The sequence below is a fragment of the Stegostoma tigrinum genome, chromosome 20, assembly GCF_030684315.1.
Source record: "Stegostoma tigrinum isolate sSteTig4 chromosome 20, sSteTig4.hap1, whole genome shotgun sequence".
NCBI classification, from domain to species: Eukaryota; Metazoa; Chordata; class Chondrichthyes; order Orectolobiformes; family Stegostomatidae; genus Stegostoma; species Stegostoma tigrinum.
In genome coordinates this window covers 50,137,392-50,164,376 of record NC_081373.1, presented here as the reverse complement: position 1 = coordinate 50,164,376, position 26,985 = coordinate 50,137,392, and the positions used below count along the sequence as shown (strand labels likewise).

Below are 26,985 nucleotides of genomic sequence, written 5' to 3'. Positions count from 1 at the left end.
TGTCTAAACCTTTCACAATTTGACTACCTCAGTTAGTGTTGGAAAAGTTGAAGCTCCCTACAGGTATATTGTAGCCATTACAGAAACATAGTTCAGGGATGGACAGGAATGGCAGCTTAATATTGTAGGGTATAGATGCCATAGGAAGGATACAAGGGGAAGCAAAAAAGAAGAGCAGTGGTACTTTTGGTTAAGGATAACATGCTGCTGTACTTAGGAAGGATATTCCCGGGAGAATGTCCAATGACATTATGTGGGTGGAACTAAGAAATAAGAAAGGAAGAATCATCTTATTGGGATTGTTATATCGATACCCCAGTAGTCAGCCAGAAATTAGAAAAAACAAAATTAGCAACGAGATCTCAATTTTCTGTAAGAATAATAGGGTTGTAGTGTTCCGGGATTTTAACTTTCCAAACATAAACTATCATAATGTTAAGGGCTTGGATGGAGAGGAATTTATTAAGCGCGCACAACAAAATTTTCTGATTCAGTGTGTGGACGTACCTACTACAGAAGGTACAAAACGTGATCTTCTCTTGGGAAATAAGGCAGGGCAGGTCAGTGAGGTATCAGTGGGGAAGTGCTCTGGGGAAAGTGATCATAATTCTACTAGTTTTAAAATAATTCTGGAAAAGGATGGACCTGATCTAAATGTTAAAGTTTTTAAACTGGAGTAAGGCCAATTTGGACGGTATTAGGCAAGAACTTTCAAACTTAGGCGGAGGCTGTTCGCAGGGAAAGGGGCAGTTGGAAAGTGGGAAGCCATCAAAAATGAGATAACAAGAGTTCAGAGACATGTGTTCCCATCAGCGCGAAGGACAAGGTTGGTAGGAGTGGGGAGTGCGGGGTGACGAGAAAAATTGAGGTCAAGAGAAAGGAGCGTTCTTAAGAGGGAAATCAGGAAGGCAAAAAAAGGGGGCATGAGATAGCTCAGGCAAATAGGTCTTAAAAATGCATTCAGATAAATCCCAGGGACATAATCAGGTGTATCGCAGAATGCGGTGGGAAGGAGAATCCAAAGAGGATTAAGGGCAAGAGAGTAACTTGGGACAGAACAGGGCCCCTTACAGATCAATCAGGCAGTCCATGTGTGGAACCACAGGAGATGGGTGAGACACTGAACCAACATTTCACATCAGTATTTATTGGAGAAGGATGTGGAAGCTAGGGAACTTGGAGAAATAAGTAGTGATGCCTTGAAAAGTGTCCATATTACAGAAGAGGAGGTGCTGAAGGTTTAGCAAACAAATCCCTTCAGTGTAGGCCTCAAGGCAAAGACATAACATTGGGGCAAACGAGAAAGCAAGCTATCCAGTAAACTAAAGTCAGAGGTCATTTATTTTTTACTTAACCAAATATTTTGATTTTATATTCACCAGATAACACAGATTTTATGTAACATATTAGCTGTCCAAAACCAGTTCTGATAAGCTTCCAAGATACGAGTTCTAATTTTCAAAAGGCTTTCAATGAGCTCCCATGCAAGAGGTTGGTAAACAAAACTAAAGTATGCGTATTGGAGGAAACACAACTGGTTAATTGGCAGAAACCAGGCGTAAATGCGTCGCTTTTAGGTTGGCAGGCGGTGACGAGTAAGATATACAAAAGATCAGTGCTTGGGCCCCAGATATTCACAAATTGCATCAATGATTTGTAAATCCGGATTAAAAGTAATATTTTCAAGTTTGGAGATGATGCAAAACCAGGTGGTAGTGAGGTATGAGGAGAATGCAAAGACACTTGAAAGGATTTTGTAGGGGCTAACTGCGTGTATTCCACCTGCCGCATTCTTATCCAATGTGGAGAAATGAGAGCTTGATAGGAAACACAGAAATATAGAGCATTTCTTAAATAGGAACCTTAGGAAGTGTTGAACTTTGATGAGACTTGGCTGCCCTTGTTTATGAGTCACTAAACACTAACAGGAAAGTACAGCTCGCAATTAAGGCAAACGGTCTGTGGGCCTTTACTACGAGAGGTTTTGAGTACAGGGGTAAAGACACCTTCTTGCAGTTACATACAACTTCAGAGTGACCAAATTTGGGAGCGCAGAGTTTTCGTCTCCTTACCCAAGGAATAATATACTTGCCACAGTGGAAATGCAACAGAGATTCACCAAACTGTCAAACAAAAACTGAAAGAACTGCAGATGCTGTAAATCAGAAACAAAAACAGAAATTGCTGGAAAAGCTCAGCAGATCTGGCAGCATTTGTGATGAAAACAAAAACAGTGTTAACGTTTTGGGTCTGGTAACCCCAATGACCAGTTCTGAGGAAGGGTCACCGGACCCAAACATTAACTCTGTCTTTTTGCTTCACAGATGCTGTCAGACCTGCTGAGCTTTTCCAGCAGCTTTGTTTTTCTTCACCAAATCGCTTCCTGGGATGGAGTGATTGTCCTGTGCTGAATGATTACATAGACTTGGCCAATATCCACTGGAGTTTAGAAGAACAAGATGTGATTTAATTCAAACACACATCGTCCCAGGAATCATCAGGGGAGATGCATTGTTCAGCATTAGAAATACGGATCCTATTAAGAGTTAACCGGAACACTCCAGAGTTGATTGAGAGCAAATGATGCTCGCTGAACTTGTATTTTAAGAGCCTTGTTCCTCCCTGCCTCACCTCTGATGGTTGCCCATAACGGGCATTGCCAGTAAATACTCAACTGGATAAATGGGCGTTTTTACTGGCCGTGGTTGTCAGTTTAAGAAAAAAATACACAAAAAAGTCAGTGATTTTGGTAGTGGGAGGGTGTATAGTTGTGTGTAATAACACTTCTGGGTAGAGAGAAAAAAAGAAATGAGTTCCTTGGGGCCTTGTGGCATAATAGTGGTGAGAGGAGGGCCAGCAGGCTTGGGTTCAAAGGTCCTACCTGCTCTAGAGATGCACCATTACAGATCTGTACAGGTCAGTTCAAAAATATCAAGAGCTGGGTTCTATAGCTAAAATCTAGAATGCAGACAGATTCCCTACAGTATGGAAGTACGCCATTCGGCCCATCAAGTCCAAACAGCATGCTGCCCAGACCCACTCACCTACTTTATTCCTGTCATCCTGCATAACCCATGTCTAATCCACCTAGCCTACATATCCCTGGAGACTACGGGCAATTTAGCATGGCCAGTCCACCTAACCTGCACAATTTTTAACAGACAAAATGAACTGCTGATGCTGAAGTCAGAGACAACACAGTGTGGAGCTAGAGGAACACAGCAGGCCAGCCAGCACCAGAGGAGCAGGAAAGTTGACATTTCAGACTAGGACCATTTTTTTTTGACGACACGGGGGAAGAATGTGCAAACTCCGTACACACAGTCGCCCGAGAGGAGAAACGAGCCAGGGTCCCTGGTTCTGTAGGGCAGGGGCTCTAAAGACTAAGTCACTTAGCTGCCCTTTAAAAAATAATTTACATAAAAATAGAATTTAGTCTCTCCTGTTAAAAATAATTGAAAATAAAAGAGCTGGGTCCTTCTGGAATAGAGTCCCTACCTCGTAACCAGAAGAGCCTGGTTCAAGTCCCAGAGATGTGAGACAACATCTACGAAGAGATTTATTGGAAAATATTGGTAAAAGAAAAGAACTAGGTTCCTTCTCCACATGGGCCCGGTCGAAATAGCCATTAACAGGCCCCAGGCAGTGGGCCATGGGATGGGCTGTAGATTGCAATTATTTTCCTCTCTTCTGCTGCTATGCTCATACCTGGGTGTCCTTGTTGTCCACAAAACGTGCCAGAACGAGGTAGGTACCATGCAGCCTGGACAGCATTTCGTCACTCCTCCCCCACCACCACCACCACAGTCCATTTTAATGTAATTTAGTTTTTCCTCCCCAATTTATTATTGTTACACTACTTCTGGTGACTAGGTCTTGTTAATTGCCCCTTTAACTAGAAACACGGGTAATTGATGGTGGTTACAAAAGAAAAGCATCCCTGAGGTGTGCAATAACATCTCTGGACAGAAAAAGAAAATCAAAAGCATTTTAAAAAAAAAACAAACGTCGAAACTGCAAGAGAAACTCAGCAGGCCTGGAGAGAGAATAGAGCCAGCATTGAGTCCAATGACCCTGCTTTAGAACCAAAGAAAAACAGCCAATTTGGTAGCGGATTAATTAAGAAGAGAGAGCTGGATTCCATGAGGTTTCTTGTAGCCCAATGGTAGTGTCTCTATCTCTGAGCCAGGAGGCCGCTGCTTAAGACTCATCTGCTCCAAGGGTGCGTCATAACATCTCTGAACAGGTTGATTAAAATAAAATGATTGGGGTTCCTTCTCCCTCTTACGTTTGTTCGATTTTCATTATTTTTGCATTGACCTTGGTGGGCAGTGCATGCTATATCCGTTCATGAGTGATTGGTGTTTGAATTTAAAAGCATCTGGGTTCTTTACTACCCCTAGTGGGCAAACTATCAAAAGATCGGGTCCATTCTCAGATTTGGGGCAGGGCTCACTTCTGAACAGAGAAAGAGGCCAGAAAGGAAAGGTGGAAATTGATGTTCGTGCTAACTACAGATTTCTAATCAAACTTCCTAGTATTTCACAGCCAAATTCAACAAATGAACGTCAGACTGTTAATATTTCCCCTGGCTAGGGTGGTCTAGAACAAGGGAATCTGCAGCAGGCCACTTCGGATGGAGATACAGAAGAGTTTCCCTGCTCAGAGAACGCTGCATCTTCAGAACTGTCTGCTTGGAGAGCTGAGAGATCTCAGTAGTCTAGTGTTTAAGATTGGAGTTAAGAGATTTCTGCACTAAACACATTGAGAAATATGGTGATAATGAAGAAAATGGTGTTCAAGTAGAGAATCAGCCATGATTTCACTGAATGGCAGAAACGCTTGCAAGGGGCCTATGCCCTCTCCTACTTCTGAAGTTATTATGGTGTAAAAGATGTTCTAAAGATGTTGTTGTTAAAACAGGGGCTCCGAGTGAGCAGAGTGGCCTGCGCTAAAACAATTCTTTGGTGCTGCATAGCTCTCCTCCCTACCCACAAGCTAGTAATTAAAGAAAACTGCAGAAATACATGCACAAATAAAATCATTACACTTTCAACGGAAGCAAAAAACATGCAAAGGCGACCATCAAACCACGAGGATAAGAACAGTCTCTAGAGACAGTGGATAAAGATATGCGGAAACATTCTTAGTCATTCTAAGTGACATGCACCAAATGCTTGCCTTGTATATCAAGTGTTGATTTTGCCCCCTGCTCAATCCTATTAATATTTGCCCAATTTCAGTACACAACACTAAGAAACGATAAGAATGGAATTTCAAAAATGTAATCTGCTGTCCCTTAACTAATTTACCAAGGATATAGTCCATTGAGCCCCCAATCTATCTGAGTTGTAGCACACAGTTACAGTGCAGAATGTGGCCAAACCACCCATTTTCTGGTGCTGGCTCAATGCTGCTGCATTCCGCAGTCAAACCTACTGACCTGTCCCCTCTCTATATTCCTCCTTCGTCTGCCCTTCTCTGGAAAGATCAGGTCCTGCAACATCAATCCATGTGACAAACCATTCCTTGGCTTCATACTGAACAAATCACTGAGATAGGAGGTACTAAGGTTAAAAACTCTCACCCTCATTCTAAACACAGTGCCATGAGATGAGCAAGCAAGTTTTAAGAGCGCGGGGAGCAGGGAGCAGTTTCCTTCAGAACACAGCTCCGAAAGAGGTGGCAGCAAATTTAAGAAGTGCACGGTGACGCGGGAGTGACTTCGGATGCCAAGTGCATTCAGTTCTGGTCTCCCTGCTGTAGGAAGGATGTTGTGAAACTTGAAAGTGTTCAGAAAGATTTACAAGGATGTCACCAGGGTTGGAGGGTTTGAGCTACAGGGAGAGGCTGAATCATCTGGCGTTACCTTCCCTGGAGCACTGGAGGCTGAGGGGTGACCTTGTAGAAGTTTATAAAATCATGAGGGGCATGGGCAGGGTGTGTAGCTAAGGTCTTTTTCCCAGGGTAGGGAAGTCCAGAACTAGAGGGCATAAGTTTAAGGTGAGAGGGGAAAAATTTGAAAGGGACCTAAAGAGGTGACTTTTTCCACACAGATGGTGATGCATGTATAGAACAAGCTGCCAGAGGAAGTGATGGAGGCTGGTACAATTACAACATTAAAAAGGTATCTCAATGGCTAGACGAATAGGAAGGGTTTAGAGGGGTATGGGCCAAATGCTGGCCAATGCGACTAGTATAATTTAAGGTATCTGGCCAACTTGGGCAAGTTGGACAGTGGGGCTGTATATCTTTAAACGTGAGAAAGATCCAAGAGTGACATCACAGGAAATCTGTAAACTTATTGGTTGGTGAGAAGCTGCTCTGAAGGAAGTGAGTCTAAATAGGCTAAAACAAGGAAATGATATAACTTATTAAAAGATTAGGCAGCTACTTAGATTTCAGGATGAACACCAACAGAAGGAAAATAAAACTACATCAAGCCAGTAAAATTTCAGAAGTTGCTTAAAGCAACAGTACATTCTTTCAAGGGTTCAAGGTTTCAAAAGCGATGTATTACCTGTCGTTGAGAAAGAAGGTTGAGGATTACATAACATTAAAACAAGAGACTTACAAAAATGGCCAGAAATAAAGAAATTTGAGGATTCAGAAGTTTTTCTGGAATATAGCAAAGGCACATGAGGATAATATTAAAGAAATTTCAAAATAAACGTAATCTAGCAAAAATCATAAAAGAGGACCGTAAAAGTTTCTCCACATATATAAATTCAAAGTTTGGCTAAGATAATTGTGGATCATTTAGAACCAAAGCCAGTAGAATTTACAATGGGGAAGTAGAGAAATCGCAGAGAAGCTAAATGATTATTTTTCATCTGTTTTCACTGAGGAAGACACAGAATCTCCTTAAACTGGAGATCTAAGTGACTAGGAAGAATGTCAATCTGAAAGAAAGAAGTGTTAAGCAAGAAATTTGTACAGGAGAGATGAATCAGACTGAAAGTTGATATGTTCCCAAGATCTGATAGCCAACAGAATGTTAAAGGAGGTGACAACAGAGATAGTTGAAGTATTGGTGATTAACTTGCAAAACTTTGGAAGGATGCCAGCAGATTGGAAGATTGTAAGTGTCACCACACTACGCAAGAAAGAAGTAAAAAGGAGAAACAGGGAGCTACAGACACGTCAGCCTTAAATCGATAGTAGTGAAAGTGCTAGAGCCGATCATAAAAGGTAATGATAAATGAACAGCTAGATTTGATTAAATCTGATTAAGCATAATCAGCACGGATATTCAAATGTTGAATCATGCTTGACGAAACTGGACCCTTTTTTGAGACTAACAGAATTGATAAGGGGGAGTCAATGATATGGGACATCAGAGAGTCATAGAATTCCTACAGTATGGAAGCGGGCCATTCGGCCCATCAAGTTTACACCAACCCTCCAACAGCATCCCGCCCAGACCCACCCCACCTCTAACCCTGAACTCCCCTTGGCTAACCCACCTAACCGGTACATCGCTGGACACTATGGGAAATTTTGCACAGCCAATCCACCGGACCTGCACAACTTGGGAACATAAAAAGAAACAACTGCACCTGGCGGAAACCCACGCAGATATGTGCAAACTCCACACAGTTGCCCAGGATAGAATCCAACCCAGGTCCCTACTGCTGTGAGGCAGCAGCACTAACAAATAAGCCACCGTGCCACCCAGAAATCAGGGCTCATCCCGGATATAATGCATTTGGATTTCCAGAAGGTTTCTGATAACATGCTCCACAGAAGATTGTTTGGCAAAATTAAAGCACCTGGGATGGACTGATGATTGGATAACAGGCGAAAAAAACAGTAGGAATAAAATCAGACAGTATAGGCTGTGCCTAGTGCAGTAGCACAAGAATTAGCACTTCAGTTCAAACTGTTCACAATAGATATCAATGATTAAAAAGGAGTGACCGGGGGCTCTTGTGGTGCAGTAACGTTCCTACCTCTGAGCCAGGAGGCCCAGATTCAAGTTCCTCCTGCTCCAGAGGTGTGTCATCACAAATCTGATCAGATTGATTCGAAAAAAAATCAAACATGGCGACCAGATATAGCATTTACAAATTTACAGATGATGCAAAGATAAACAAGAATGTGTGTTGTGAGGAAGATGCAAACTATTTTCGGAAAGATCTAGAACATGACAGATGAAGTATAATGTGGAAAAATGTGAGGTTATCCACTTTGGCAGGAAGAACAGATGCGCAGAACATTTTTAAGTGGTGAGAGGTTGGAAAGCATAGATGTGGAAAGGGATTTGGGTGTCCTTGTCAATAAGTCACTTAAGACTAACATGCAGGTGCAGCAAGCTATTAGGAAGGCTATTGGTATGTTAACCATCATCCCAAGAGAATGAGTGTTCAGGAGTAGTGAAGTCTTGATTTAATTGAGGAGGAGCTTGGTCAGACTACATCTGGAGTCCTGTGTGCAGTTTTGGTCTCATTTTAGGAAAGATGTTATTCTCAAAGGGAGTGCAATAGAGATTCACCAGACTTGTTACCAGGGCTGTCCTTTCAAGACAGTCAGTGCGAACTGAAACTGTATTCGCTCACATTTACAAAGAATGGGAGGTGATCCTATTGAAACCTTTGGATGGAGTTGATGCAATAAAGATGTTCCCCCTGTTTGCGATGTCAATTTAAAAATAAAAGCTGATGTTGTTTAGGGCTGAGATGGAGAGATTGTTCTTACTCAACAACAGCAAACCTTTGGTACTCTCTAACCAAGTGGGATGTGGGAATTCAGTCCTTGAATATGTTTTAACTACAGGTTGATATATTTTTGATGATGAAAGATGCAAGCAGTTACAGGATTGTGAAAATGAGAAGTCTTGGAGAGTTTGATCAGCCATAGTCTTATTAAATGGTGGAGCAAGATAGATGGGTTGAATGGCCTCATCTCCCGTTACTATCTTCCCTATTATGTGCAAATGAATTCTTGCCTCATTCTGTTGCGTTGATATTAAATGAGCGACCCCTGTTCCTGTCTTTCACAATTCACTGTCAAAAGCTCTTGAAATGTTCAGATAGTAAAGCCTCCTTTAATTCTCTGCACCAGTCAAACTCACCGGAGTACTAAACATTTTCAGAGAAATATAATTAGCACTGTTACTCTTGTACAAGTCTAATATGCATCATCTTTTAAAAGTCATTTGCTAAATCACTGAACAGGATGCACTACAAATTTCACACTGCACATCCTCCAAAGTGCACCAAATGTCATGTTTCTCCCGGATCACATGTAGTTATGGTTCATACAAGTTTAGACTCTCACAAAAACAATAATTTTTATTATTTACTTTGGTACTTCCCATTCCACACAAAGCTCTGCGCTAATCTTACTACCTTCTAATTGCAGATAAATTCCAATGTGGAATGAGTGCCAAATCCCAATGAGGACTTGCAAAGTGAAGGTGCTCTTTAATTCCCTCATTATTCAAATAAAAGACATTTCTTTGCAAATGGTAATTAAAAGTATAACTTGTCACAAACAGTTAATACTCTTAGATACAGTAGATCTTCAAAACTATTGTATTCTAAAACAATAAAATAAGTACAGCCAGGTCACCAGCATCCAGACCTTTTGACATTTCAGGACCCTGCTCTTCAGAACAGGATGTGATGTTAAAAGAATCTAACCATCCCATAGATATAGTCTTGTACGCTCGGAAAAAAGCTGAAAACCGGGAGCACCCCATATCAAGTAACTCAGGATATAAAACCAAAAAGTATCTTTGATGTTGTAGTGCAGAAACAGATGGAGCAGAGCACGAGAAAGGTTTGAACACAGTGTTGTCACACAGCTACAGCAAATTGTTACTAGAACTTTTAAGTTCTGATTCTCAGCATTTGCTGCACGTTAGTTTGATCTGTTGTTTCAGATGAAGTCACTCACTTTTACCTCCACAGAATAAGGTACACCGATGGAATTGGAATCCATCCTTCTCTGGTGGGTTCAACCCATTAGGAATTGCTGGGACAGCACGTGGTCAGGACAGAATTTGACTTCAACCCTCCACTCTTGAGAAGATTCACAGATGCGAACTTCTCCTCCAGTCTCCAGATGCAAGTCTAAACCACATAATGTGGCTGATTCAACAGTCTCTGAAGTGACTTAGCAAATCAATCACTTGTAAAAACATCTTCACGGCACCAGCTACACTTGGAATGCAGCAGTTCAAGAAGTCAACATATAATGGCATTTGAAAACAACTAAGGATGGTCAATAAATGTGGCCAGGGCCAACATCAGCAATGCACTGCGTGCCTCTATGGTGACTTGTTGCTGCAGCTGTGTACGGGTTCTCATGTTCTGCTCAGCCTTGCATTTGTTTCTTCATTGCAATGTCAAAAATACTTTTTGATTTTGTATCCTGAGCTACTTAATATAGGGTGCTCCCAGTTTTAGGTTTGTCTCAGAGAACATACAAGGAGTAGACCATTCAGCCCCTCAATCTTGTTCCACCATCCAATAATATCTTGATTGGTCTGAATGCAACCTCCATATTCCCACCTACTACCAAGTGCCATTCACCTTGTTTACCAAGGATCTACCCACCTCCAACTTACAAGTATTCAAAGACTCTGCTTCCAGCAACATTTTTTAAGCAAGAGAGAGTTCCACAAAGACATTCAACCTGCAGAGAAAGAATTTCACCTCATCGTCATTTTAAATGGGTAGCCTCTAATATTTAAACAGTGACCCCCCCTTCTGGATTCTCCCAGAAGAGGCAACATCCTCTCCACATCCATTTAGTCAAGATCCCTCATAATCTTGTATGTTTCAGCTAAGAAACCTCTTCTTACTCTTCAAAACTCCATATACAAACCCAGCATATCTAACCTTTCCTCAGAATGCAACCTACTCTGAACAGCTTACATGCATTTAGCTCCTTCCTTTAATAAGGTGACCAATACTGTGCACAGTACTCCAAATGTGGGAGTAACAGTGCCCTGTATAACTGGAGCATTACCTCCCTACTTTTATTTTCAATTCCTCTGGCAATAAACAATACTATTTCATTAGCTGTTCTTATTACTTGCTGTACTTGCACACCAACCCATTGTGATTCATGGAGCAGGAACACAGATCCTTCTGCATCTCAGAGTTCATCAATCTCTCACCATTCAGATCATACACTTTTTTTTCCTTAATTCTTCCTGCTAAAATGGACAATGTTACATCTTCCACACATTGTACTTCATTTGGCAGGTCTTTACTCACTCACTCAGAAGAAAACTCAGCTAACAGCCCAATGCCTACGCAGAAGGAGTGCCACATTGTCTGATGTCCAGTATCCGGCAGACTTATGGTGGACATAATGGAGCTTGAGGCATTTTTCCCTCCGAGTGGCATGGGCAACATTTATTCTTCAACAAGGTTCAGCAGAACAGGTCAATGAGGCACTACCCATCATTGCTGCTTGTAGTCTGTAAACCGGATAAAACACTTGACTCAAAACAGCAGTCAGCACAATGTATCTTCAAGCATCTATGTTTCAAATGTCTTTCAGTTTATGGAGGGTAGGGCGTGGGTAACCAGAGGAATAGTAGAGTTCAGAGATGACAGGGGCTTCAGGCTCAGATGATCTGCTGATGTTAAGGGGCAGAAGCTTGCAGGTTTTGATTGAGAGGATATGGAGTCAGAATTTGAGTTCAGGATTGAACAGGGTGAAGTCATAATCATTCACTTTCAGCCAGAGACAATGGCCAGCAAGTGGGTGGGAATCGGTGCTTAGGGAATAGATCTGTGGTTTGAATTTTCCACAGTGAAGTTTACAACCTGGAAGCCAGTTATGGCTCTCACCTCTTGTGACCTTTGTCCAGGAGGCCATCCAGACTCTACATGCCCCTGTGCTATAAAGAAGTGAACTTGGCAACCATTATCAATGGAGCACAGAATATATTTGGTAACCTCCCCAAAAAAATCTAACCAAACATCTTTAACCCATGCAGATCACAAATCATCATGCATCACATTAAATTCTGGGACTGCTTGCGGTCTTCATCTTCAATGGATTTTGGCAGCCTGATTAAGAAAGAATTAGGGATGAATAGAAAAATGACATAACATATTAACAAAGCCAGTTCAACCACAACTTTTCATTAGGAATGTACTTTCCAAGGCATTTAAGTGCTTTCTGAAGCAAATTTACATTTGGGGTCTGGTAAACACTTTAATATAATTTAAACCAAATGAGAACACATTCTAATCAAATGACTATCAAGTACAGTTAGAAAAGGCATTATCTAAGTCTGAGCTAATGCTCACTGTAAGACATGTGCGTTTCTGAATGATGACTGAAATCCCACAGCCAGGCACACTTCATGACACAGAACTGGCCAGGTCAACAGAGCAGTAACTAAACTCACGTGTCGAAAGGGAAACAGATGGAACTTACATTGCACCTTTAGCATAAAGAAATGTCCCAAAGTACTTCACAGAGGAAAAAAAAGACTCACCAGCCCATACTTACAATGAAAAATATTTGAAGAGGCCATTATCGAAGAAAGGGATAGCACGATGAGATAGGCTGGGTATCGTAGATCAGTGTTGGGAATGTTTACAATATCTGCAGCAGAGATACAACGGAGGCCAGAGTTGGAAAAGAGAGAGTAGCAGGGCAAGAAGAGTGATGTGGCTGGGGAGGAGGGGGGGCATTTTTTAAAAAGTCAGACAGAATAGGATCGGGAATCAACCCAGATTAGGGACTGCTGTACTCAGTGGAGTTGGGGGTGGTGTTTTTTTTACAGCATGGCTACAGGAGTAGGAGGAGAGCTACAAGACCAGGAGCCATTCGATCCATGGAGCCTACTCCGCTATTCAAGAGGATCATAGCCATTCCAATATTCCTCACATCCATGTTCTTTCCTTTTTCACCCGACAGTCCTTGATTCCCCTGCTGATCTAAAAACCTCCCTCTCAGCCATGAATATACTCAAGGACTCTACCCTCACAGCTCTCTGTGCTAACCAGCTGTAAAGACTCACAACCCTCAGAAGCAATTTCTCCTCATCTCAATCTTAGGGGTCCTAAGAGGCCCCTTGCTGACCTCTGATCAGAGGATCTCCTGTGAGGGAAAACATTCTCTCAGCATTTACTCTGTCGAGCCCCTGAAGAATCCCACATGTCTCAATGAGATCACCTCTCAATTTTCTAAACTTCAGTGAGTAGAGTCCCAACCTGTTTAGCCTTTGCTGTTAAGAAACTGCCTCCATACTGGGGGCCATCTTAGTCAACCCTCTCTAAACTGTCTCCAATGAAATGTTATCTTTCCTTAAATACGGAGACCAGAACTGCTCACAGATGTGATCTCTCCTGCTCCATGTTGGGGAGGGTAGGCCAGAAGCATTGCCCACCAGCAGATGCCAATGCAATGCAAGGTTGGCAGCTCTTGTGCTCGGCACCTGCTGTGGGATATGGCCCCCTGGAATCCCATGGTGGCAATGGAGCAAGGGGAGAAAGGGTCTCCATAAACCCTTCCCACTCTATCCACCCCATTCTGCTAGGGGCAAACGCCAGCACGGTTTTCCCCATTGTGCATACCATATGGCAACAGCACTGTTGGGAGCTGGGTTAATCCCTGTGGATTCAGAACTGGAGCACAGCAAAATGAGTGGGATGGTGAGGGGAAGAAACTAAAGCAAGACAAAAAGGAATGGAAGGGGAGTCTAGACCACGGGGAATTACATCTAGGCAAAGAAACAACTGTGCTGTTGATGTAGTGAGCTTGTATTCTAGAATTCCCCTCTCACTGAGTTGCAACCATCTTCATCCTTCTTAACAATGAGACCACCTGTCAATTTCACCTTCCTCGTCAAAGTGTAATCAGACAGGTTGGTGATGTGCTTAAACATCGCCATCTACTGACCTCCAGCAATATTACACCACAAGGTCCCACTTTGCTGCCAACTGAGGCCTCCAAGTGGCCCATTAATGGCCCTTTACAGAGCATCATTCTATTTCCGTGGGGATTAACCCAGCTCCCAACAGCTCTTTTGCCATATGATACGCACGATGGGGGAAAACCATGCCGGCTTTTGCCCCTAGCAGAATGGGGTGGGGGGGGGGGAGGGGGAGGGGTTGATGGAGATCTTTCTCCTCTCACTCCACTGCCACCCCAGGATTCCAGGGATCCATATCCCACAGCAGGTGCCAAGCACAAGACCTACCAACCTCGCAAGGCACTGGCATCTGACGGTTGGCAAGGCATCCAGCCTACCCTCCCCTACCCACACCATCCGGGGGCCCGGATTTCAGGGGGTAGGAGAGCAGGACAGGCCCACCAGTGACCTGGTAGGGGCAAAAGGGGCAATGCAGGGCTCTTGGATAACACAGTGTAGAGCTGGATGAACACAGCAGGCCAGGTAGCATCAGAGAAGCAGGAAGGCTGACCTTTCGGGCCTAGACCCTTCTTCTACTATCTCCAAATGCAGGGCTCTTGCTGGCTGTCCAGGTGGTGGGAAAGACCCTTGATAACCCAAGCACCGTGCCCTCCATTCAGTTTACTTCACACATCACATCTCCCCACCCAAACTCCTTGATTTTGCAAAGTGGCTGAACTAACACTCAAACCTGGATCCTCATTCAAAATCCACCAAATTTATTAAGGAAAAACAAACATATCAATAACAGCAAAGGCAAGGAACACATTGAGAGGACAACATCGATCTGAACTAACTTTCCCTTGCAACACAGAAAACGCTCAATTTTTCTCGAGCTAAAACTTCATAGTTATGTTGCTCTATTCAGACAGACATGTGAATTTGAATCAAGTCTATTAAAATATACCTGCTAGCCCTCTGAAGTACACATAAGCAGACGAACACAAATGAACTAATTCACACTTTGGGCAAACCACAATCTGTTTCCACACCCAAGATCTTACAGCAGCACAACACAAACTTATTGAACTGTACAACAAACACTCTGTCAATGTACAACAGCCAAGCTGAGTCATTCTTTAATTGACCTTGCACAGCAACAAGCAAGAAAGAATAGTTTAATGTAGCATGAACAAAAAAATGGCAGAGAACTGAAAAGAGGAATTACATTTATTAATTTATTACCTCGTACTGCTCCTCCTCTGCACAGCACCAAACCCCCACCACCACCAGAACAATTTCCCAATATAGTTAAATTCTCTCTTCAACAGCAAGTAAATCAACATCTTTACAGTTCAGGAGCATTTCAGGTAACCACCCTCTGGGGCAAGGTAAACTTCAACAGTTCTACTGCAAAGTCAGCTTATTGTTGCCTGTCACAGGGGTGAACAGATTCAACACCATGTCCCAAAGCTAACACAATGACAACCTGCAATTTTGAGGGAAGGCAGATCGTAAGAAACCAAGTACTTCATGAAGGATGCACGTTGCAGGAAGACCAGTCACGGCTTTGAAAAAATGCAAGATGCTTGGCAACTACATTCCAAACAATCACCCTCGACACTCCAACCCCACTGCCACAGAAACCTCCATTGTGACTCCCCTACTCTCACACGGCATCTTCCTCAATATGGCCCCTAGAGAAACTGGAAACTGACCTTGCCCAAAGTTCGACTGTCATATTTTGGGCAAGAATCAGTTTGGTTCACCACCAAAATCCTTGCTCTAGTTCACAACACGACTCCTCTAGTGCCAACCATTCCCTCCTTCCATGCGTCTTGCGAGGGTTCAAGAGTCTGAGGGTGGAACACTGATCTTGGGAGAAACTGACCAAGTTAGTTGGGAAAGCACCTGATCAGCCTCATGCTGCCGAACTCCAGTGGGAGTGATGGAGGTGAAATAGGTCTGACTGCACAGCCACGCCAAGAGAATGTTGGCTATTCCAACTCTCACCATTTAAGGGAGTTCTGCACATGTTTTGGGTCTTAGAGAAGACGATCCTTCCTCTAGATCTCTGGTTAATTGAGACAATATGTAACCTTTGCAAGTCAATGAGCCAAGCCCACTCCATGACTGGGTGATATGGATGGATGGATGGATATTGTTACTTGTATTTGGGAAAAATACAATAAAACGTGTACAAGTTGCCACAAAAACAATGTCATTTAATGACATAAATTAACATGGTAAGATAAAGAGACAATGCTAAGACATCATTTCCTATTCATTCCACGTCCCCATGGTTTCATGAACTAGATATTACCAAGGATCAGGTCCTGTCCAACTACAAAGGAGCAGAGACCTGTCCATCAGCCAACCCAAGCTGCCACACAGCAGGCAATGATTCAGAAAAGAAAGTTGCCAGTTGGTCACAAATATCAAGCTATTAATTATTGCTTGGTACGGCAAAACAAACTGGAGGAACACAAAACAATGCAGTTAATGGGGGTCCATCTGATGCAGTGTATGAACGAAAAAGATCTTTAAGTGTTGACCTTACACAGAACAGAGATCTGCATGAAGGATCAGGCAGGTGTCAGTGTGCTCTCTACAGATGAAGCATGGTAATACCCCCAGCGTTCTCATCGTTCCCTTCCCCAAATCATAAAAACCAGGCCTTGAGAAAGCAGCGACTGCTCAGTAGACGTGTGAGAAAGATGCCACTTTACACATTTGATGATTGTCAATCACTAGATCACTATTAACAAGCAATCTGATTATACACATTATTACCAGAAGTTATCGATTAATGGCATTATAACTAGCAGAGAAAAGGAAATAAAGAGAGATGTTCAGGCAGAAGGAATAGAGAGAGAGTAATACTGAAGACAGGGTGTGGGAGGAAGAGTTAAATAAATGGAGATAAACTAGCCAAGAGACCAAAAAACAGACAATATACAGAGTGTACAAGGATATAAATGAATCATGATAGAAAACTAACTGGCAATAAAAATATTATGGTAAATAGGAGCAAAGACAGACAGGATCAACAGGTAGGCGCAAGCAGGTAAACTAAACTGATTAAAGAGACTCGAGCCAAAATCTTGCAGTAACTACCAGAAATGAAATATTCTTCACTCCAAAACTGTAAGCTGAAGCAGGCACTCGAGTGCATTACTGGTCTCATCAATAGCTTGCCCCAGCACTGGCATGATTATAGACCACCTCTTTAATGTTTCAAAATGTTCACGGGATACTCGCCAGGTCAGTTAATGCCATTTTGTGCCACAGAATATTGGTTTACGGATCAGGATACCTGCTGGAGGTAGCCATGAACTGTCCAAGAAACTGACTGCTCTCTGCTCACTGCTGACAGAGGTGCAATTCTACACCCAAAAACCAAAGTTCAAAAAGGCTGGGCATAAACTGCTCTAAATTTTAAGATAGCAAGTTTGAAGGGGCCATATTAACAATATGGGTTTTTTTTATAAAATCAGACTTCATGATTTTCACTTCTGTATTCATTTGTGGATAAAAAAATAAATTGCAGAAAAACTCCATTTAAGATCAAATACATTCGTTTTCAACCTAAGTGGCAATCAGAATTACATTTAGGGCAAAATGTAGTTTTCACAATGGGTGAGATGTACACTTGACACTCGTTTTGTGTATTATCAACGGCTATAGTCCAGAAACAATCTCCAGTCTTCACAACCATTGCAAAAGAATTCAAAATTTCCTTTTGCTCTTTGAAAGTTTTTTTTTTCAATAATAACAAAGCCACATTCCACACTAACATACCAAAAAGGTTCAGGTGAAACTAGCGATTTTTCTGAATTGCAGTGCTGCTAACATGATCATCTCTTGTGGTTTAAGCATTCCAGTCAGGAAGTCGTTGTTATAAAGCACAGTTGTTTGGGCAGGCTCTCTGACAGTCCACATCCTCACTGAGTGGATCACAGCTGAGAAACCGCACTCCTTAAAATGAGTCTGCCAAACAGATTTGTCTGGCAGATCAATTTCTCCCAAGACCGAGCTCATTCCTACCATCTCACGGGCAAATGTTTTCTAGAACCCAATTCACGTATGGGGAACATTATAATATTGTTCAAATCATCTGGCTTTCCATTTTAAACACGTCATCTATCATCTGAGGATGGTTAAAGTACAGACTAGTTCATTGCAATGATCCAGGGAGGAATCCTCAGGCTGCAATTACCAAAAGTATTTCCATGTATTAAACTTCAAAGTGTCGAGAAGTCCAGATCAATATTTGAAATGATTAATTAGCTGCAGCTTGTAGTCAGGCTTTCTAACATATGTGGTCCGCTCCATCAATCATTAACCTACCCCCAGCAGGGAAAAACAACTTGAAACAAATTCCAGACAATCATATCCAATGAATCACAATACGAGACAAACTTACTTCCATCCAACCCTTGCAACCACACTTCAGTTCAGCAAAATTCTTAATCTCAGCCTTCCCACTCATTGGGTCATTACAACGACCAAGTCCATACAGTTACTTTAAAGCTCGCCCTCTACCCTTTGGTTTCTCTCAATATACCTGTTTGTGCGTCTCTCTATCTCCAGATATGGAGCATACTGGAAGTATTCACACAGAGACTGCCACCTAACGTCATATTAGGTGTCTGTCGAGTCTGTCAAATAACATCATACCAGCACCACCTCCCCAGACCTCGCATTCTACCACACACACATACAATCAATAAATGCCCCTAGGACCTTTCTCCATTTCAAGACAAATGCCCACAGTGATCCGGTCAAACTGTGTCCCCTCTCTCCCCTCCAAAACCAACAACGCACCCCCTCCAATGCCACTACTATCCACTCCCTCCCCCCTCAAAATACATTCCCAGCTTTGTAGCTTGGTCAACTCCTATGGATGGGTCACATTATCCACAGTGCCCACATGTCTGACAAGACTCCTGCGATCTACTCCAAGTACTCACACAGCGAGCCAACCCCAGGAGCGCAAGGGAATTGCCTTGAGGGCTCCCTCAAAGCCTCCCAATAAAATGCTGCATTCTTATTAACACCTGCCCGAGACTACGCCCAGTGATGGGAATGCATCTGCAAAGAATGTATATGCCTTGAGCCTCATCACCGAAAGCAAGCTGAAGTCAACCCTCGAAAGAAAATGGTGCATGTGACATACCTGAGCCATTCCTAACCCTTATTCCCCCAACCACAGCCTCTGTGACGGGGAGGGCCGGACAATCAGTCATGCAGTGTACTCTTCAGTCACCTCCAGACCCATTCCAGTGACGCAACCACGAGGATCTGTCCAAGAAAGACATTCTTCAAAAGCAGCCAACAACTCTCCTAAGAGCTCTTCATTCAAATCTTGTGAATCTTCCTTTTTAGCACAAACAGCGGATGTCAAATTGCAAACTTCATCAGATAATTATCTCCACAGTTTGCCACAAACAGCCAATTCCATCAGCTCTGTCCCATGCCTTCCCCTGCTCTGCCATCAATTCCAACCCAACCCTCACACAGGCAGGTTCTCTAGGCAGGGTAAGGCTTCACTAGCCTCCTAATGCACCCTCCCCTCCCCCTACTCCCTGCACCAACAATTGGCAAGTAAATGTGTGAATATGCTCCTATATTCCAGGTCCATCAAGTGCAACTCTCATCAAACTAACTCAGCAACAAACAACTCTCTTAAACAGTCCTGACAGACAAAAAGTGAGCATTATTGCAGGATCTGCTTTTTATTAACACTGGAGTGATAGTGCACTTACTGCCTGCAGTAATCTCTTGACGATCTATTGCAGGTTATGATCAAAACACTACGGTTGGAATCACTGAGCACATGATTAGATCAGCCTAAATTCATCTTCAGCAATGAGAGAAGCAGGATTTGGGAGTTTTTGAAGGTATGTCCAAAAAACTGGGAACTAAGTGATCTGGTATTGTTTTGACACACCAACTGACCAGGGGAAGGTTGTCATCCAAACAGCTGAGGACAGACAAGCCACACATTTATTACAACGAGAGGAATATTAAATTTCCCAACACAACCTCTTTTTAAACAATCAGTACAACTATTTCCAAATAACTTAGCAAATCTATACTAATGAATGGCTTCAGTATCTTGGGAAATGCCAAATCTGAGAGAGACAGAGCTTGCAACACGCACCAAAGTAACTTTACAGGCAACTATTGGCCTGGCATCAGTGGCAAACTAAAACAGAGTGTATCTTAAACTAGGCAGATTTCACATTGCTTGTAACTTACTAAACATGCAATTTGATGGAGTCAAACCAGCAATGTATTGCGTTCCCTTTAAAATATACACCATAGAATTGCAGCAGCTTCACCTTCCAGATACTGTTCTAGGCTTCCTTCCAGTTGAGTGTTAACATATATTTAATAGTGTAAAGCACGTTTCCAGCTCCTCCTTTTAATTCAAAGTCACTTAATTCCGACCGAAGGGTCTGTTTCCATGTGGTACGATGATGACTCTAGTTCAAAATACTGCAGAATACAAACTCTTCCGATTATATTCCACTTTGGTGCATGACTTACTCTGTTTAATTCACTTTTTTTCAGCAAAAAAAGGGTCACTTTTACTCAGGAGTAGACTTCATTATTCATCATCTGCACACCATTCTAAGATTATTTCCTACTTATGCACCCACGCTATCGAGCGATTGTTTGTGGATGACACAATTCACTGGAATATTTTGATAATTTGTTTTGTTCTCCCCCAAAGTTCAAAGCTGTCCCACAGCTCAGAACAAAGAGGATCACCACAGAATTGCCAAATCACACCCTTATTCAAAACATTCAGTGCAAGGGTTCTTGTGGCACATTGACAGTGCCCCTACCTCATGCAACATCAGCTCAACAGTTTCCCAGCTTACAGCTCTCTCTCTCTCCCCCCATGAAAATATTGCTCACAGGTATCACTACATTCAAACATAATCAGTAACAAATTCAACATGCAATTTGAGAGACACTTCCTCACTCAGGGAACTTGCTAGTTCAACAGTTGAGAGAGACATCAGAGGGTGCATTTAAGCTAGATAAAGAGATGAGGGAGAGGGCAAAACAACATTGATCAGGTTTGATGAAATGAAATAATGGGCGGGGGTGCGAGAAGAGAACTTGTGACAAATGTTCACCAACACAGATAATTTGGAACAAGTTGTACCTTTGCAAGATTCTATGCAGTTTTAACTTTGTCCCAGAGTTTTTGAAGCTTCTGCTCCTGGTTCAGATCAACTGGTATTCAAGATAAAAAATAAAGAGGGAACCTGATTCCAAATTTATTCTGGAAAGTTTGTTGACTTTTGTTCCTGACAATTTATTTTATTCAAAATCAAACACTTTAGTCATGACAACAGGCTGTTGGTCACATTAGAAAGTTTCAGAAGGGCTAATCAACAGGCAGGCAAACAAGATTCAGAAGTCACAAGAAAAACAGAAGTTGCTGGAAAAGCTCAGCAGGTCTAGCAGCATCTGTGAAAGAAAACCAGGATTAATGTTTCAGGTCCTGTGACCCTTCCTCAAAACTGTCAGACCTGCTGAGTTTTTCCAGCAACTCGTTTTTGTTCCTGATTTACAGCGTCCACACTTCTTTCGTTTTTATTTCAGATTCAGAAGTGGTGGGGGTCATTAATTTGACAGTAATCTGCTCATTAACTTACACCCACTAACCAGGCAAAGAGAAAAATGCCATGAAAATGAATGACAATGTACAATGAAACTTAGCCCAGACTCAACTGCAGATCACATCTGTTTTGAGGACATCTTCCTCCCTTTCCTCCACCCCCCTCACTGAATACTTATTATAAATCGCCACGTCTTTCTACGCTCTTAGGAAAACTGCATGAGTTTCGGTGCAAAGAAACGGGATGGCCACCAGGAAGAGGTTCCAGTCAGTGAACTGAGTGACTGGATTCCTCACAGCGACACAAAACATGTTTGTCCTCCCAGTGCGAGAAACGACCAGCAAGGGGTTACGGTTTGGACGGGAACATCTTCCTCAATGCATCGCAACATGTGTATCATCTCATGGGTCCTCCCCAGGCAGCTAAGCTGGAAGTCTCCAGTTGGGATCTGGGCTGACTGTCACACGGGAAGCAGCGGTGAAACTCCCAGACTGAGACAGCAGCCGGAACCAGCTTACCCCCCACCTCAAAAAGTTCGGATAGTGAATGTATTGGCCTGTCAGAGACTCTTGCAGAGAGAGGGGAAAGAAAAAGCACGACCGGCTTTCCGGGGGTGGGGGCATCGATTCTCCACACTGACTCCCAATTGTCACATCTTAGCGATGGTCCAAATGCACATCCCTGAGTGCTGAGCGCTAACACTGTCCCCGTGTTTGTTTCATTTTGCTTCCAGTAAACATAATCACTTCGTTCATGTTTTTTTTCTGTCCACGTTATTTGCTGAATTTACTCCCAGCTCCTCCTACCCCTCATTCCCCGGAAAGCTGTTCGAGAGAGGGGAGACGGAGTTGAACATTAGGAACTCTTCTACTGTAGGCAGGAGGCTGTTTTGTTTTGGGAGGGGGGGGGGCAGCGTGAACATTAGTGACTCCTGCCGACAGTGGGGGGGGGAAGGAGGAGGGAGTGTGTTGAGCCCTCACCTTGTAGCATCGCCTCCAGCTTCTTACGGTCCACCCTGAACCTCTCCTCTAGCCAGTCCGGGTCAGTGGGATGCGGGAGGCTCTGGCCATCGTCCTCAGAGGCGGCTAGCGGGGAGTCGGTACTTCTCTCGCTGTTGGAGCCGGGGTCGGTGGCTCCGGGCTCTGCCAGCGGCTGAGCTTGCAGCAAGTATCCGGCCAGGGAATCACACTGAGCGGCCATGGCTCCGAGAGAGGAGAGGCACCAGCAGCAACAGTCACTTTGCCTTCTGGCTGGGAAAGGGAGGGGGTTGAGTGGGGGGTTGGACTTGGGGCTGGGACTCCACATCTCAACTTCTCATGCACAGCCAAACCCTTCTCTGCAAAATCCATCCGCACCATTGCACCCAAAGTAGTCCCATTGCAACTTCATCAGTAAAACCTATTAGAACGGACGTTTCCTCGCAAGCAGGCTCAGTATTTCAATTGCGGCACAAACTGGACAAACATTAACCCCTTGGAGTGAAATTCCACTCAATGAAATCATACACACTCATTATTTCAGGTCCAAACGAAGGTAAACAGCGAGTATTTTTTTCAATTCAGCAGTTGTTCAGATTGCAAGCGTGCACCCTCAGGTCGGAACGGAGATATTTTAATTGAGTTCTGAAGGGTCGCCCGACCCAAAACGTTAACTCTCATTTCTCTCTGCAAATGCTGTCAGACCCGCTGAACTTTCCCAGCAATTTCTGTTTTTTGTTTCTGACTTCCAGCATCGGCAGTTCTTTCGGTTTTTATCCCCCCAACTCTTGCCCCCGAGGTTGTAACCCAAAGAATCCAGTTTTCCTCGTTCTCAGTCCAGATAATTTGTTGGATTTTATTGTCAAAATTATAGGTGTCTGCACACTTTGCTTTATCAACATTTTAGGTTTGAAAATTGATGTAAGGGAAACTTTTCACCTCTTGGTGAGAGAGTGTGACAGACTGTCAAAGGCAGTTTTCATTCCAACATTAAAGAGAGAGATTCATACACCTCCTACAACCTCTGTGCATCTTAGAACGCTACCCATCAAATGAAGTACTTCGAAATAACAGCATATGGCTCATTTAACATAATAAAACATTACCAGGTATCACAGAATATGACACTGAGGAAGATGAGGTCAACATTCCAAACACATGGTACATCTTAAGCTAGTTTTAAATCAGGTATGTTTGTGGAGAGGGAATTCCATCATTTAGAATCGCTATAGTGTGGAAGCAGGCCATTCAGCCCATCAAGTCCACATCACCCCTTCAAAGAGAATCCCACACCCCTACCCTATCCCTGTAACCATGCATTTCCCATGGCTAACCCACCTAACCTGTACACTACAGACAATTTCAGCATAGCCAATCCACTTAAACTGCACAGAGGATAATAGAATCCCTACAGTGTGGAAACAGGCCATTTGGCCCAACAAGTACACACCACCCTCTGAAGAGCATCCCACCCAAACCCACTCCCCTATCCCTGCATTTCCCTGCATAACCCACTTAACCTAAATATCCCTGGGCACGAGGGGCAATTTAGTATGGCCAATCCACCTAACCTGCACAACTTTAGACCGTGCAAGAAAACCAGAGGAAATCCACACAGACACTGGGAGAACATGCAAACTTCACACAGACAGTTGCCTGAGGCTGGAATTGAACCTGGGTTTGCTGGCACCATGCGGCAGTAGTGCTGACCACTGAGACACCATGCCACCCCAAATTAGTGCCTTAGTCAGCGACTTAACTCAGGGAGGCTCAAGAGATCACAATTAAAAGAGGGCAGATATTTGAAAGGGTACCTGGAAGAGATTATAGGGACAAAGGGGGATTTGAAAATAAGGTGTTGTTGAACTGGAAGCTAGATCAGTGAGCACCGGACGCTGGGTGACTAGGGATTTGATGAACATTAGATTCAGGCAACAGAGTTTTGGAACAATCTCAAGTTTGTGGAGCTTAGAGCATGGGATATCAGCCAGGAGTGTGTTGCAATATCTCATTTTCTGTTTTGTTTTAAAGAACTCCTGTGACCTGCTTTGGGATATATTATAAAGTCAAATGCACCATATAAATACACGTTGTTGTTCTTGCTGTTGACTTCTTCCTAATTTTATCTGCTTGAGGAGAAAATGACAAAAGTTGGCTGCTATGAACCAAGTTGACATGACAGTACGAGACTAAGGGAAGTTAAAATCCATTCAAGTGGACATAAAAGATGCCATGACATTTTTGAAAGAAAAGCAGAGAAGTTCTCCGGCCAAAAATTATTCCTCAAACTAACTCACTAAAAATAGGTGATAGTGTTCATTGTTTGTGGGGTTTTGCTGTGAACAGATTTGTTCCTGAATGTACCTCCAGAACAACAGTGACAACTTCAAGAAGTCCTAACAGAGAGTGCTGAAGAAACTCAACAGGTCTGGCAGCATCTGTAGAAAGACAAACAGAGTTAACTTTTCCACTCCAGGATAGTTTCCTATTCCTACCCCAATGTATACTCCAAAGAATATAATTTCCAAATGAAAATTACACTTTAAACAGTCAGCAATTCTGATAAAGAACACCTCAATACATACCTATAAACTTACTCATCCTATCTTCTAATATCTTCAATCACCTCTTCTAACATGGGATGCTCGCCCCTAAAATCCCAGGGCTTCCCAAAGCTCAGTGTTGCATTCACTCATTCCTGCAACATTGTTTAATATTAGTTGTCTATATTCAATCTCAGCTAATGAAATACAATTGAAGAAATGGACCATGACAGAAAGAGTAAAAAACATTCAGAAAAACAGGTAAGAAAAAGAGTGAAATATAAACTGGGAAACAAATGTAGGTAAACAAAAACATCCGTATTTTGTTTTATTTCATTAGTAAACTGTGTCAAGAAGATCTCATGTTAACTTGACCAAAACAAAATGAGGAACAAATGCAAAGTTCTTTATAGTACAGAATTGGAGTATTGGTGAAAAATACTTTTGTTGAAGCTTTTCATCTTGCAACCGTCATGACAATTTACAACAATACCACAGTAAAGGGATAATTACATTTATACTTCACGAGAAAGGAGTGCTGAAGAATGCACTAGTTAATGATGAGTAGCAGTGAACTACTAAGTTATGCTTACATTTTAAACAATACAAGTTGACTCTGATTGGTCAAGGCATGTCCTGAGAAAACAAAAACTTCACAAAGTGTTTCTTTCTTTAGCAATGTTCAAATCTAAGAGTAGTTTAAGACATTTTGTATGCCAGGCACTATATGAAGCTAACTATGATTTTTAGGGCATTAAATCATTAGGCATTTCTGAATTCAGGTTTTGAACATTGAAAGGAAAAGTTTTGTGCTCAAAACCCACTCTACATCTCCGACATAAGTTGTCAGATGAAACAACAGGGCAAAGATTGAGAGAAAATTTTTAGGTAAGAGATTAAATTCTGTTCAATTGGGTATTGAATCTAGCCCAAAAGTGTTAAGAGATAACTAAGTTTCCTGTTAACATTTCCCTTTAATCAACAACATTGTCAGACTAGCATCACTTACTTGATACACTATTTGCGAGAATTTCTGTTTTTTTTTAATTCATAGGAAGGTCCATCCCTGATTAACCTTGCAAAGTGATTGCTAACCTTCTTAATTGCAGTGGTCCATGTTATGTAGGTGCACATAAAAGCTGTTAAGAAGGGAGTTCCAGAATTTTGATCTAATCATCGGGAAAGCACAGTGACAAATAGATGGTACACGCTACTAGCAGAGAAGTTTAAAAGATGTGAATGGGATGCTGATCAACGAGCTATTTCACGTTGGAAAGTTTTGAGCTTCTTAAGTGTTGACTTATCTGCAATAACACAGTCAAGTAGCAAGTATTCCATCACATTCCTGACATGTGCATTCTCAGTGGTGGACAGGAGTCAGGAAGTTGAGTTATCTGCTGGAGAATACCTAGCTTCTGATGTGATTTTGTAGCCACTGTGTTAACGTGGCTGGTTTGGTGAAGTTTCTGCTCAGTGGTGATCCCCAGAATGCAGCAAGTGTAAAGCCATTGAATATAAGGATCTTTGCCTCTCGCTTCTGTGGCTAAAATCTCACTGCCACTTTACAGAATCAAACAAATATATGGCACAGAGGGATGTCATTTGGCCATTTGATGTCCTTGCTGGATAAAAGTTATCTGTCCATACTCATTGCACTTACCAGCTCTTGATACGTAACCTTGTATTATAAGGAACTTCTGTAGTCATTGTGACAAGATCAGCTAATTGGACCTCATATGAGTTCCCTGATCGGGGCTGTTAATCTGGTCCCATCAGGGAGCCCTGGCTGACAGATAAGAACAGGAGTGTCAGACATTCTGACACTCTGCGAGCTGGCTCTGAGGGAGCTGGGTAAGTGTCAAGGACTCCCCACATGTAAACAAAGGGTGACTTGGCAATGGGTGACCAGCATCTGGGGAGCTATTTCAGTGGTGATGAAAGAAAAGTACGGTCTTGAAGCAATTCAGTCACAACACTCGACTTTGAGTCGGGGT

General features: G+C 42.7%; 1 protein-coding gene across 3 annotated transcripts in view; it reads right to left on the bottom strand.

Annotated features, from left to right (window-relative positions):
* Positions 1-22,724, bottom strand: part of LOC125462005 (protein bicaudal C homolog 1-like) — a 282,551-nt gene extending 259,827 nt beyond the window's left edge. For 2 of the 3 annotated variants that reach the window (XM_048551463.2, XM_048551464.1), the window contains exon 1: positions 22,452-22,724. In XM_048551463.2, coding sequence (XP_048407420.1) covers positions 22,452-22,671 — 220 coding nt within the window. In that variant the 5' untranslated portion in view covers positions 22,672-22,724. Of the gene's footprint in view, positions 1-19,007; positions 19,104-22,451 lie in introns of those variants that run through there. The other variant, XM_048551465.2, reaches the window with a different exon arrangement.
* Between the last annotated feature and the right edge of the window lie 4,261 nt (positions 22,725-26,985).